Below are 15567 nucleotides of genomic sequence, written 5' to 3' on the forward strand. Positions count from 1 at the left end.
TTGGGCAGTACCATGTTTTCATCGTTGTTGCCACATTGAAGCGTGAAATAGAAATAACAAATCAAAATAGTTAAATAAATAACAAAATCAAGTTAATTCTTTAATTAATAAATTAATAATTAAAGAAATTAAACTAATAAATAAATAATGAAAACAAATTAAAATAATTAAAACATTAACGCTCTGTTGATTTCTAAAGATTTCATTACAAGATGTTTGGTGTCATGTTTTTTTTTACCTACGTGATCATAAACTCTTAATCGTTGCGTTGTTATGAAAAAAGTTGTACAGGTGTATTATTAGAGGCAGCGCTCTAGCGCCGCTTATAGTAAAGAGCTCCAAGGCTTATTATCTTTTTAAGTGAAAAGGTGTTTTCAATGAAAAGCCACAGACTTGTCGCAATTTTTTTGCATTCATTCAGTCACTTTTTCCCTTCGAATAAAACATAAATTTCATACTAGTCTATGTTACTTAGACCTATTGTTTTTGGATTCTAGCATAAGCCTAGTGGTGGACGCAAGCCTAATCGTTGCGAAAGCGCCCGCAAATTTCACCAAAATGTGGCAGTAAAAGACTACGGCAAAAATTTGCAATTGCTGCTAAAATTTCTGCAACGTTTTGGTGCAATTGGGTCTGCCCAAATCCGGATTAAAATACCAAATCTGGTCGGCCCAAATCCGAATTTTTTATGAATTAGTGAACAAATTTTTTTTGTGTATTTTTTTTATGTAATAAAACATTTTCAATGTAATTTTCAGATGTTTGTAATGCTTTGAAAAGTAAATTGTGTCAAATTTCATGTCTTGTTTGACAGTCTTGAAAACAGGTATGACCTTCAATAACCAGATGTTAATATACCATGCAATTGCGAGGTCAGGTGTACCATATATACTATGGTATATACATAGAGTATACCAGTTGGTCTCATACGCAGTAGTTTGGCAGAAATTAAAATTTTGGTGTTTGATTTCGTGATTACCAAAATTCCCAACTTGGTTTTTGGCTTTTCTTTCCATTCGTTAGAATTCTGCATTCCCATTAAAACCTTACCTTTAGACAGCATTTCTGTTTGGTTTTACGCTCTTTTCAAAGCATGTAACCCCTTAAAGTGGTTTTCGAGTAGTCGTATATAATTTAGATTATATACCACTCCTACTGCTCTTCGTCGCACGAAGATTTCGTATTGTTTATTTCCACGCTCTGTGTTGCTAGATAGGGTGTATTTTAAGTTTTTTAGGGTGCTGCGCATTGAATTTTTCAAATATGTGCACTGCGCTGTACTAAGCACGTAATAATAGCCACAAATTTGGCACATTTTGTATTAAAAAAACTGGGCGTAAAGTAAATCGATGAAAACTGATCAGGCTTTAGAATATTGTGCCGAAATTTGTCAAGGAAAACGTGCGATTAAGGGGAGGCCTGAGAGCTAACGAGGAAGCATGAGTAAAGTAACAACTACTCCTGTTAAAGTAACAACTGCCCCTGTTAAACCTTGCTCATATGCATGTCTTTATCTTTTCTTTTTGCGACTTTTACTTCAATTAAAGAGAAAAAGAAAATCATAGAACAACGACTTTGACGTGACCTCATCTGAAAACTGCTAATGAAAATCATGCGTGATCTGGGTTGCAGCACTGGCTGTAATATAATAAAGAGCGAACTTCATCCCATTAAACAGAAAATGTAATAACTCGTTTTCAAAATAATTTTTCAAACATTAAAGAATTACCCTTTTGACAGTGGTTCACGAATAGTTTAGAATCATTCAGAAGCCGAATCAATGAACTTCACTAGAAGTTCATTGTGTTTCGTTGCCAAACCATTAGATTTTATTTTGTATTCCTGTTTAAATAATCTGGAGAATCCTGAAATAAATAATCTATAAGTAAAGATTAATGTAAATAATATAAGTAAGATAAATAATCTATTTATCTTTCAAGTTGACTAAGTCCCTTCTTAAATGTATCTAAGCACAAAGCCTACGCCGCATAGTACCTATCCTTTTTTGTAACCTTCTGTTTAGGTCTGTGACACTACATATTATCAACTATGCCTCTTGCATATTTTTAAACATAGTTCATATGTTTGTACCTAGCCCATTCTTTGTCAGGGAGACTAAAAGGACCTTCTATAGAACCCTAAGTTTTTTTTGGGAACCTCGTTTGAAATACGCCGTTAAGCATGATTACACATAAGCAAAGAAAAAAAGAAAAATCATTTTTGTTTCGATAGTCTTTGTAATGTAGTCAGTACCAGTGGCGAATCTACTTTACATCCTTTCGATGTTGCTTATATATGTAGTTGATTAACTTGAAATTTAAATGCTCATTTTTGTTAATGCGACTTAGATCGTTGGCTCAAAGTGGCAACTTTCATCAACATTTTTTAAAACCGTTTTTTCCGTAATGTGGCGGTTGTGTACCTTGTAATTTTAGTATCATCAGATTGTATTATTGTCTATTATTATAATATTATTGTCTGTTATTATTGTATTATAATAGTAAGGTATAGTTCTGGTCCTGATTCCTGAGGTATTCCCTCTTGTATTCCCTTTGTAGCTAATATTTTTTTTTTGTATCTATATATGGCGATTTGAGTTCTGTTGCTTCATTTTAACTGGTTATTTATCCGAACATACCTTTTAATTGAAAAAAAATCTGGTCCTAAGAATTAAACACAGATACTCAATTATGCCAATATGAGCTTTCCTGGCATTACAGGTCTTTCAGAATCTCAGCAAGAGAAAAAGAGAAAAAACTAAACACAAGGGAAAAGTCCTCATTTTATCTTTGGTCTTTGATCGGTCAATCTGGGGAACTTTTTTCCGCGAGGAAAAATTGTATAGAGCGATTCCATTTCTCGGTGGTTCCGTTTCCGTGGAGTAAGCAATGATTGAGAGATTGGTCAGACATGGCTTTGAAAAATTTCCTTTTTGATAAATTTAAAGTTGGATTCTAGCGTAATTTTCAGACTGGGTGATTCAATTCAACTTAGCATTCAGAGTTTGGTTGAGTGGTTCAGTTCAGGCCCGTCAACTCATTTGAATTTGGGGGACAGTAATTGTTCACTATTCACAAGATTCATCTCTGATCGCATGCGATTCAATTTATGAAAAGTTGATATTTCAGTTCCACAGTTTTCTTTGGTTCTTGAGAAATAAGAGGAGGAGAGGGAGTCTTTTGGGGGGAGGGGGAGCAATAATAGGCCCAAAAATCAGGGAGAACTGAGGATTTCGGGGACCTGGGCCCGTTACTCCCTCGCTTTACTTACGTCCATCGAGGGGGTCTATTTTGTACGACATTGATTTTATTCTACAAAGAAAACTATGAAAAATGGGTAAAAATTTGACTTTAAACAAGCCTAATGACCACTAGGCAGCACACGAGATTCTAAAACACGAAATCGAGAAACAAAAGTACCATAACGACATCAATGACTAAATCGAATAATGTATTTTTTTTTCTTTGGTGATGTGTATTAATAAAAACATCAAAATGTTTTTTGATGGTGCATATTAATAATTTATTTTTATTATTTTGTCATTGATTCAAATACATAGACGAAGAAAGCTGAACATTAACTGGTACTTAATTAAAAGATCGTCTGAAATACCAAAAAAAAGAAGAAGTACTTCTCACCCAGTGGCGGTTCTGGCCTCCCTTTGCATTCGGGGCAAAATTTTTATTAGTCCTCCCCTTCCCTGTCTCCCAAAAAATTTTCAGCCCAAATTTTAACAAAATTTTTATTTACTAACAAAATTATTTTTAATCTATTAATTAATTAATAATTTACGTTTTTTTATTTTTAATTTGTTGTTTAAACTATTTAATTTGTATCAATTATTTTAACTTAATTTCTATAAATATTATTATTTAATTATTTTTATTTTTAGTTTATTTTTATTTTATTAATTAATTAATACTTTATTAATCATTTTATTTATTAATTGCGCTCAAAAATTACAAAACGATTTTAGTCGTTAGATTATTTGTTTGGAATTTCGCAACCCAAAATTTTCTGCGCCCGGGACAAGTGCCCTCTCTGTCCCTCCCTTAAAACCGTCCCTGTACTCACTGAATACAATACGCTTTCTAAATTGCAAAATTAAGAAAACCTAATTTCTGATTGTAAAAGATAATTTAATGGCACGATTGAATTAAGTACTTTTCCCAAGACCTATATTTTAACTTCTTAATTCCTAATTTAAATATTTTGTATTTTGTATAGTCAGTTTTAGTCAGTATGCGGAACCTCTTCATTCATCAGGTTTAACGTCAAACTTTGAAAGAATGTGGACTTCGGAAATAGATTTTTAAGAAAAAGGTGAATTAATTTAGTATAATATAATAAACGTTAAAAGCCACATTTGAAATATATTAGGAAGCTTTTTTTAGGCTATGTCACCAAATTCTCAGTCAATGAGCCATTCAGTATCGCCATCTCATCAGATGGAAACATCTACCCATCAACAGTCTGGAATGATGTCGCCACCTTATTCACAACCTCCGCCATTGATAAGGGCCACTGGCTACTGCACTATCGCCTCAGGTGCTGCTTCTTCCTCACAAGGTATCCAAATTGTTTTGTTTTTATTTAGATCTATTTAAATAGAAACGTATTTTGCTAAGAAAAACCTCAAACTTGCATCACGCAAATCTTGAACTCAGACGAAAATAATGAGGGGCGTACTCAAAAGCTCTTATATCCTAGGGGACTGTTGGGTCGAATTTATTTTTTAAACGGGCGCAAAAAGCAAACCTCATTTTGTAGATATTTGTGAACACTGGCTTTATGGAAAAATTGAAATTCTTCTTGTTTCTTTAAAATAAAATTTAATGTTTTCTCGAGAAAATGACATAAAAAGAACAGTGTGACAGACGTGCTTGATCACAGAAAGATAGAGGGTATCCTATTCGAAATTGCTCCCAAGGATCCCTAAGAAGAAATGAATCAAAAAGAAGCAAATGGCTAATCTCTCTTAATCATCTGCAATTCGTCTTAAAAGTACCAACAATGATAAATAAATAAATGAAAGCTCACTAATAGCCCTCATATACCGCCTTTACAAAATAATAAAATGTAGATTGATTTTGCTTATGCTAGACTATTTTAATGCGTATCTTCATTTTTAACCTTTCTATTTTACTTGCACATACATGCTGCCAAGTTTTTTTTTCTATAGATCATTTTTTGTTCATGATTTATGTCCAGACTATTGTGTAATAGTTCTCTTATGTCATGGAAATGTGAGTGTTGAATTGGCATTCTCAATTCACTAGGATGATAACACACGTGTGCAATTTGACACTCTCGAAACGATTACTTTAGCAACATCAAAAAAAAAAGTTTCTTTTGGCATAAATGTGAAATTCCGGTGGCAAAAAGGAAAGTTTCTTTTGTTCCTGAAAGTTATTATTTGTCATGTATTCCTAGAAACTACAAAACTTTAAATAAGAGGATCACATATCCTTTATGTATGCATAAATACGTCTAAATACATATAATTTAGACTGACTTTTACAGTAGAGATTTTTCCTATTTGTTTGTATTTCTATCCCAGGCTTTAGCGTACATGTGGTTTCGTAAATACATTCTAAGACCATGACAATTGAGAATAACAAGAAAAAAAATGTAATTAAAAAATCACCCTCGTTTTTTTCTTTTTATTATTATTTCTTTTATTTTCTTTTTTCAAGCGGGGTTTATCATACAGAGGGTTCATAATAAAAGTCAACTAAGCCGTTTTTTATTTATTCCAAAGAAGCAGGGTTGCCGCTTAGTATTAACTGATTAGTATTAACTTAACCCGGCAACCCTGGCAGTTACCAGGATATACTTGCAAAAAAAAAATCCCATGGTTGAAAAACATCCCAAGACATTAATAATAATATACATATACTGAGTATACTTTTGAAGATAATGTTTAGTGTGTAAATTCTTCCCAAGATGCAATTGGAACGAAAATCACTAATAGCAGGCAAATTTTTCAAGACAGTAAAAAACTAAAAAACAATTTTCCCTGCTATTAGTAGCTTCAATTGTAAATAGAAAGGCGGTGTGATCTAAGATATCATTCACCTTCAAAGATAATAAGTCCAGGATTGATATTTTGTGATCTTGCAAAAATCCCAAGAAGCGGCAGCCTTGCAAGGAAGTGGTGCCATAAATAAACAAAAAATCAATATTTTTTACTATATTCTTAGAACCAGTTGGGTGTCGTCTATTGCCCCTGATATTTTAGTAGTTACTGTATGGTGCTATAAAATTCTGTTTCTCATCCGAAGTAAATCCACTTGGCTTTATTATAGCTTAGTGGCCCTGTATGTTGTTGACTTCAGTTCACTGGAGGGGGTTGGGAGTTGATCTTTCAATAGACTGGGGTGGAGGAGCGTGTGCAGCTGCGTTCAACTCAGGTGGCTTGGTATTGGAATAAGCTATTTAGAAATCAGAAATCATTTATTTAAAGACAGCTTTCATAGTTGTAGATGTCACTGTCATTTACAAACCTAGTCCTAAGGCATTTTGTTATAGGCACTGGTAAAAAACGACATGAATGAATTGTTAAATCGATTAGTTCTGCAAGCACTGGCACTAATTATAGCTTTCAGAGCCCATGATTCGAAAGTTTGCGTTTGTACTTATCTTTAAAACTGAACCCTTTATATTACCAAAAGTAATTTACTGCTATATTTCATTTTCCATCTTATGTGGCACTAACAAATTGTTAAAGGTCATTGCGCTTACAAGTAGCCTATAATTCAAAGTACTGATTTGAATTGGAAAAGCCCAAGATTGATGCCCTTTCCTTTCCGTCAAGAAGCAGCTAAGAAAAGTTTCAGGTTAAGGGAGGTAGTCACAAAAAGGAGGAGAAACCATTCCAACACAAGTAGTATTTCCATCGTCAGTTATAATTAGTCACTACTACTTTAAACATTGAACCCTACTTCTTTTTGACCACTAGGCGTTCCATAATTTTCATAAAGATTGAACGATCTTCGTGATACTCAATTAGAATGAAACCTGTTATGTGTCAAAATAATTTTATCTTCTATGCCAAAAGAGCTGTTTGTTCGGTTCTGTACTTTACTTGTGCTTGAGGCGGGAATCAGTCGTTTCCACCTTGCCCAGTATCGAGGATCTTCGAGGATTGTTTGGATCATGTAGTGCGGTCTGCTGTAATCTGCTCGGCAAGTGGGATCCATCGTGTTTTTCATCTGTATACGATTTCTCTGAACCTCCCGGTAGATTCGTGATTAGATCTAACCCGGCTCCACCTGTTTTTCCCCTGTTCTCCTTAGCGTCTCTTCCATGAGGTAAGGGGCTCAGCTAGAAAGATTGGGCAAGGCAAGTACTCTGGTGGCTTCTGTTAGACATGGCCCAACCATTTCAGTCGGCGTTCTTTGATCAGGAGGGCAACACCGACTTCTTGTGTTTGTTAGGTACATACACAAGAAGTTATTCTTGAGGGATGCAGAATTCTGGGGGGGGGGGGAATCCATACCTCGTGTGTGTAAGTTTTTCAGCTCTTCCCAGCAGTTTGGATAACAATATACACGCTAGATTTTCACTTTCTACTAGGGATATGATAAGTTTCATTCAACTTTTGGGTATTTGCTTTTTTGGTATAAATTCTACAAAGACTTGTATTGCGGAGATTAACTCCCTGCTTTTGTTTTATTTTCATCATGGTTATGCAGAGGTATTAAGTAGTTGAATTTGTTTTACTAAAAGAGTAAATTTCGTGTAATCACTCTATATATTGTCAATGAGCCTTTAACCCCCCCCCCCCCGACTAGGAAAAGAAACTGTATGTGCTTGGCCCATTTATATGATGTATTTGTTAACCATGTCAACTCATTATGGTCCTTAGTTATAGTCCTTACCCCTTCTTTTTTAATTTTCAGGATAAATGTCTAAGTAATTAGAATAATTATTCCTTTGTTTTAGAAATAATAAAGCCTTCTTATTTTAATAATTAGAAACCACGTAGCCCTATCGGATTTTTGCGGTTGAATGGCTTTGACGCTATTAAGAGTGGCAGATTCTGTTCAACCTCATTTCTTTTCCCGAGTTCATTGACGGTAATGACAATGTCTTAAATGTTATAGAGGTACGTCAGTCAAACATTCAAGCGCTATTAATTCTGCATTTTTGAATGACGTATTTATATAAAATTCGAACACTTGAAACACCAAAACTGCCAGTTCGGTGCTTAAATAAATCCTTGAGCAATATTTAAAATATAATTCGAATAAAAATCACTAAGTTGACTGGAGGTGTGATGGGAAAAAAGTTTTTATGCAGCTATTGCAATGAAAATACTATATTGAGACCAGAAAGTGCCCTAAATGATTAGATTAGTTCTTACCAAACTGGAGATTTTGATACCCTGAGATGCGGGAAAAAAGTTAATATCGCCCTAAATGATTAGACTAGTGCTTACCAGACTTTAGATTCTGACATACTGAGCTAAGGCAGATAAAGCTGCTAAATGATTATACTTGTGCTTACCAAAATTGGAGATCGTGACTTCATTAGGGTGGCCAAAAAAGTTTGCTATTCCTCTAAATGATTACTCGTTTTTCTTCAATTTTAACATCACATTGTCCTACAAAAGTGAAAAATTGACATGTGAAGATGTAGCTTTAAAATGCTTGTATCAACACTAACTGGTTCCCAACTATTGCTTACTAATATTACGTATTTTTATTTTAGCCAGATTCATCTTGCAAACAGAAAAACTGTTGTTCCTAGCTTTCGTAATCTTGAAAAATTGTGCCTTAAATCTTCACTCTGATTTGTCAGTCACGAGTTTTACGCTTGAAAGATGAACATGGGTCAACTCAGTAAATAAGAAATGGGATGTATAAATAGCACTGTAGTTATGCCTAATTTTGATTTTATGCACAATTGTTACGATAATACGGCTCGGACACGAGTATGGCGCCTCCGATTCTTACGCATTGAATTAACTTCATAATGTTTAGTGTGAATGAGCTATTAATCCTTCTTACCTAAAGATTATAACGAACTCTATAACGAACCATTTAGGGGGCTATTTAGTAACTTTCAAATGATGATGTGTCTAGAAATAAGGTTGTATCCAAAGGGAGGTGTTTCTGGGTCTGTACCTCCCCCCCCTCCCGAAATTTTTGTTATACTCCTAACAAAAATGTGTATAAACAAATTTTTGTTTCGTTGTGTAAAGTTTTTTTCTGTAACTCCCTCCCCCTAGAAAAATCGTGGATATGGTCTTGGTCAGAAGATTACTGCAAATCTATTCTACCATTTAGCCTACCGTTTTTTCTTTTCGTCTCAATTAATCATGGGAATTAAATTATCTCTGTGGAATTTTTTTTCGTCCTCTTCGATTATGGATTCCGAGCAGTAAATTCCTGATTTTGGTACCCAAGAAATTGAGAGGTGCTTCGTTCGGTCCACAGCACATATATCTAGATATGTGTACTGTGAATCGGTCAGACCGATTGCCAACTTCAATGCCCAAGAAAGTAAATAAAATAGTATAGATGGCATAATGATACTGCAAAGAATACAGGTACCAGTGGGATCATAACTTTTTAATTTTGGTGCTCATTAAAATATTGAAAGTAACGTATATACCCATGATACAGTAATACCCCTCATGTAGATAGGACACGAATGGAATCAATACTTGATAAAACTGTTATGCTGCATAAATAGAAGTCAGCAGTATAGATGAAAGAAAACTGGGAGAAAATCTTTGTCGAGCTACTAATAAAATAAAATTGAATAGCTTATTATATGAGTTAATAATCAACTTTTATTATAAATAGAAAAAAAATAATCCGATCATAATTTTGACTGTATCGTAAACACCAAATTGTATTAAAAGAGATGTGGCTAATTTTTATTAAATAACAAATTTGAAATTGCACAAAATGTGACAAAATTAGAATTATCTATCCAACTTGTCACTATATAATTCGTCTGGGTGTAATAACAGGAATATTGAGTAATAATGTTGTTGCTGTTTCTCCTTTAGCATTTTCAGAAAACTGTTCCGGTGGCAGATAGCAGTTTTATAGCGCAAAAAAAATAAAAAAAAACTTTTTAAGTTCTAGCACATCTGAGTAAATTAAGAGAACAGGTTACACAAACAGGTTACAGAACTATCTTTATTTCTGAGTTTTTGTCATAACTGAGATTTTATTCAAATCTCTCATCCTGGCACTTCTTGATAATTAAATCTAGTCCTAGGCCCTAGCCCTGGTTACTACTCCAGTTTACATAGAATAATTTAGGATATATGATAGCAGTGATTTTCTATGGTGGACTACCTACAGCCTACCTATTCTTTCTAGAAATCCTTGGATGCTCAGCAACCGGACCCTCATCACTAGAATCCGGAAACTTGCTCCGCCAAGCTTTAGGCCAGGGTCTAACTCCTCCTAAGCGAAGCCCCTCTAATAGTAGTACACCTACACCATCGCAGATGATGGGTCAACTTATGGGGGCTTTGAATTCAACAGGACAGAACACCATGCCAAATGATTTGGATATCAGCTTTGACAATTTTCAAGTAAGAATTAAATCTGTTTTGCTAACTAAATCAAGATGGAAATGGAATGTTCCAAAGCTATAATAACATACGACCTACTATTATACCGTATGGGACTGCAAATTTAGTATATTGTTTTTCTTCCACGTTGGCCTTGAATCCTTAGCCCAACTAGTCCAGATTAATCTGTACTTTGCAAATGAATTGTAAAAATTTGTGAAATTTGATTTATTTAAAACGGCCTTACGATGCTTCAAAACACAATAAGATAAATTTCTTTGTAAATTTAGGGAGCTCACGTTTATAAACCGTATGCTAATGAAGACTTCTTGGCACTCCGACAATGAATTGAATTGAATATGATAGAAAAAAATAGAGCACCTCTTATGTTTGATAAAGATGCAGAAAAATAAAAAAAAATGTAATTGAATAAGAAAAAATGGAAGACAAAAAAAAATCCAAAAAACTCTTAGTCTGTGAAAACGACTACGAAGTGAAAATGTAAATATTTCGTCCGAGATATCCGTTTACTTGTTTTTAATGCAAGAAGAATAAAAAAGAGTAATAAAGTAAAAAGGAGAATGGAGAAAATAGAACAAAAGAACAAAGTCACAGAAGGAAATAGAAGGACAATCATTAAGAATGAAAAAAAGAATAAAAAAATGTAAGAGTAACCTTCTCAAGTGAACAATAAAAAGGTGATTGAATAAAAAACAGTGATAAAAAACCATTCTTTGTTAACCTATTCTTATCATGTCAAGATTAGTTTTTTTTCTTCATAAAAGAAAATGATTATTTATTCATGATTTTTTGTTACCTCAATTCTTCCTTTTTCCTCTTATTCCTTGTTGTTCTAATCTATTGTGTTAGTTGTATGTCTGTTTTGTGTTCTGTATGCTTATTTTACGTTCATTTGTTTTATGTATTTGTTTTATGTTAAAAGAAAAAAACGACATTTGTTTGATAAAAAAAAGATACGCACATGACCTTGCTATAAATTTCTGTTGCTGAGATTTTTTTCTTAGTAGTATAAAAGGGGAAATTTATACTACTTTTACTTTATTAGCTTGCCTCTTCCTTCTCCCTCCTATCTCCCTCCTGTTATTTCTATTGCGTTAGCTGTATGTTTTATTTAATTTTTATGTATTTTAGTAAGCCTTATGTATTTTTAGTAAGCCTCTAGATCACTCCTCTCTTTCAACTCATATGTAACTATAATCAACGATTTCTGTTTTTAATAATTAATTTATATCTATCTGTCTTAATTCTTTTTGCGTTTTTTTTTTTTTGTTTAATTTATAAATAGGGTATTGACGAAGGTAATAACCTTCCTTTTTTATATTCTTGGTTAGTGTATTATTTTCTAAACAAATTTCCTTTTAAAGAAAGAAAAAAAAAGCCTTAGCTTGTTTTTGCTCCAACTCACTTTTGCACCATCTCATCCTGAAAATATGATAAAATAACCAAAGTTGGCTATTAATTTTTGGCATAGAGATGGTCGAATTATCACACCAGAACTTAATAGAATTATAAACTGGATTTATAATATTAATATAAATTAGAATGATTAAATTCTAGCCAAAATAGTTGCTGGACGGCAACCATAAAAACTAAAAACATAAAACATTAGCTTATATGGTTTTGTGAGGACCACAGAAAAATATCTTGCCCACTTTCCTCAAATACAAAATTTTAAGTCCTGTTGCCCACACCCCATCCCATCCCTCCAAAAAATCCCCAAAACTTTAACTCTATACCAAACTAGGTATAAAATTTTTAAGGAAACTTGCTGACTCTGTGTAGTCTCTGGGGAATTTTTTTTAGTACTTAGTTAAAGCTTGTTTGTTTCTGTAAATTACTTATTTCTAAGTATTTGTTCTATTTTTCTAAGTAGATAGCTATTTTTGTGCTGAAAGATTAGTAATGAATTTCTTTAATAAAGTCTGTTTCTTTCCCCACATGAAACATATTCTTTTCTTTGTTTTGTGGATTTTTTATTTATGTTTTTTTAAATATTTGGATTGTTTGTTATTAGTCTTTGAGATCTATCATGAATCAAAAAAAAAAAGAAAAAGTGGAGCTTCTAAGCACAGTGATGAGTTATAAGGCCTGGAGAAATGTAGCTGTCTTTTGTGGTGACAATAAAATTGCTTAGAATTGCAGAAATGATCAAAATAGAAGTTTACATTTTAATCCAGTTTTTCACATAACATTACTAAGGAGATATAGCCTGTATTTCAGGGTGGCATAGACTGCAACATCGATGAGATCGTGAAACATGAATTAAACGTCGAGGGGAGTTTAGATTTCAATTTCGCTCAAGGCCAACAGTCTCATTCACAGTTACAGCCTAATGGAGGAGCTACATTGACGGCGATTGCTTCACGACCTTGGGTACGCTGACGGTGAGTTTATTATCGAGTAGGATACATCAGGGGTTCCTTTCAACGTTTTTTTAAAGTCTCGTTTTTTAACTTCTCCCTTGACTTTCAACGTTGGGAACCCCTGATTAGGACAAATAAAACTAGCGTAAATGTAGTGGCGCTAGTTTTATTTGCCTGAGAATCAGGTAGGTAGTTTTAATATGTTAGAAGTGGTGTCTTTTGTCCTTCTTGGATTGATAATGTAAAATTTTATCATAGATGTAGGCTATTATTTGTAGTGAAGCTTCGCTTCTGATCAGTGAATATGAAATATTCACAAGTATTTGGTATTTTTTTTATTTTAGTTCATTCCTGGTTAAATAATTTTAAATAACAGTATGTTTTAATTACGGAAGTAAAGAGGGAAGTTGAAACTCAAAAAGAACAAAAATCATTGGTTCGCAGATTATGAAAGACATATCTACTTCAATAGTTCAAGTAAACTGAGTCCAGCTGTTTTCCAACAACACTGAAAACTAGCGTACTAGATATTATGGTCTCAAATACTCCTTTTGCTAGTTTTTTAATCTTTGTCTGTTGATGTCATCTAAACAAATAGTACATATATATATATATATATATATATATATATATATATATATATATATATATATATATATATATATATATATATATATATATATATATATATATATATATATATATATATATATATACCGCCACACGGAAGGCTTCTATATATATAGATTCTCTCTGTCGCTTGTCTTCTAAACACAGACAATTTGAGCTTTTTCTTGATTTCATGAGGTCTAAATGGACCTTAAATTAGAAATGGTACCTTCGTAAAATTAGATTTTTTTTTTTAATTGGACTTTAGCTTTTGCCTCAGATTGTCTTTTGTCATTATGAGACATATCGCTGAGCCTTTATTTCTTTTAATTGTTCAAGTGGTGGGACAAAAATTTCTTTTTCTTCTAATGTTTTATCTAGTCCAGGTTTTTGATTTTCAAAGGTATGGAAGGCATTGACGACCACCTTTGTTTCTTTTAATTGTTCAGGGCAAAAACTTAAGTGCTACCGCGATCATTTTCAATTTTGACACGTTTTGATTATCGCTGTCCAGGATGATTTTCGTTGACTTGCTCATATTTTCGAGGTTGCATGTCTTCTAACCGCGTGTGTCTTTGCTCTCCTTTTGTTTTTGACACGCCACTGCTGTTCTTCTAACCGCGTGTCCATGTGTGTCTTTGCTCTTCACCTTCATTTTTGACTTGCTCACTTGCTCGGTGTTGTATGTCTTCTAGTCGCATGTGTTTTTGTTCTTCATTTTCATTTTTAACACGCTCTAATTGTTGTTTTCGCATATCTTCTAACCACCCGTGTCTTTGCTCTTCATTTCACACGTTTTTGGATTTTAATTACTACAGACAATTTAGAAATGGCCTTTGCTTTAGCTGTTCGTATTGAAGTTGTCGCGATTGATGGTCTAGGTTGTCGAATTTCACATCTTATCACGTTTGAAAGTTAAGTCGTTGGTTCCAAAGAATCATCATTTATAGTATCTGCAATTGATTTTTTTGTTTTTTGGGCCTTCCAACAGACATTATATTATATAAATAACTGTTGCGTTAGAAACTCAACAATCTTATTTATACTATGCATAACATAAGAAAATGCTTACATGATGTCACAAGACATACTTATATGGTGTACTATCATAGTACATGAAGTCATTTGCAAAAACCAAAATTAAAGCTCTTTTCTCATGCCTCTGACCTATCTAGATCACAATTTTATGCGAGAACATCCCAAGATACCGATTTTTCTGAAAGAAATATGGATCAGCTCTCGAGAACATACATAAATACACAATTATTGCACACTTATAAAGATATATATATATATATATATATATATATATATATATATATATATATATATATATATATATATATATATACTAGGATTTGAGTCAAAGTACTGGGATTTCAGACAAAGCTTTTTTTTTTACCTCTTTCAGTAGGCGAGTTAAACTGGCATCTTCTTACATTGCTATTATATTTCACTAAAACATGAAGTAAAATCACCTAAGCTTGAACTTTATTTTGAAATTGTGTTTATCTTATAACATGCCCAAAATACCCCCCCTTATTTTCGCCTCTTTATTTCGTAGTCAACATCCCTAGAAAATGCTCTTGACATTCTTCAGACTTTCAAAATATGTTCCTAAATCTCGTTAGCTTTTTAAGATATTTTAAGTTATCCAAGACTGAGGTAGTTAATATGATAATAAGCTGAAGCAATATTTCATTGCTTTTTTTAAATAAGGAAAGTCATTAATCTCAACGTCCCCTCCTAATCAAACATGGGGGCATGTCTTAACTTTGTCACTGCTTTTTGCCTTAACTAAGTTATCCTCAGAAGCTGTACATCTTTCTTCATTGTTAAAGTTTGTCTCTTCTGCTGAACTTTGTCTCAATGGTATTATTATTCTATGAAGGGTGAAACTTTTTGAATTGAATTGCTTTTTCCTGAGGAAAGAGGGGTAACGGAATCCTTGGTGAGATATTCAAGTCAACTTTGACTCATAACAAAAATTGAATTCATCAGGCAAAATTTTTAAGTGTGGGAATGCAACGATGA

At 33.1% G+C, this 15567-nt stretch overlaps 1 protein-coding gene across 6 annotated transcripts in view; it reads left to right on the forward strand.

Annotated features, from left to right (window-relative positions):
- The window catches only part of LOC136042865 (forkhead box protein O-like), a 135167-nt gene that overhangs the window by 85248 nt on the left and 34352 nt on the right, over positions 1–15567 (forward strand). For 3 of the 6 annotated variants that reach the window (XM_065727803.1, XM_065727808.1, XM_065727822.1), the window contains exons 6-8: positions 4395–4569; positions 10344–10561; positions 12770–12945. In XM_065727803.1, the coding sequence (XP_065583875.1) occupies positions 4395–4569; positions 10344–10561; positions 12770–12943 (567 nt within the window). In that variant the 3' untranslated portion in view covers positions 12944–12945. The remainder of the gene's footprint in view (positions 1–4394; positions 4570–10343; positions 10562–12769; positions 12946–15567) is intronic. The other 3 variants (XM_065727799.1, XM_065727820.1, XM_065727815.1) reach the window with 2 other exon arrangements.

This window comes from Artemia franciscana, chromosome 2 (genome assembly GCF_032884065.1).
Source record: "Artemia franciscana chromosome 2, ASM3288406v1, whole genome shotgun sequence".
NCBI lineage: Eukaryota > Metazoa > Arthropoda > Branchiopoda > Anostraca > Artemiidae > Artemia > Artemia franciscana.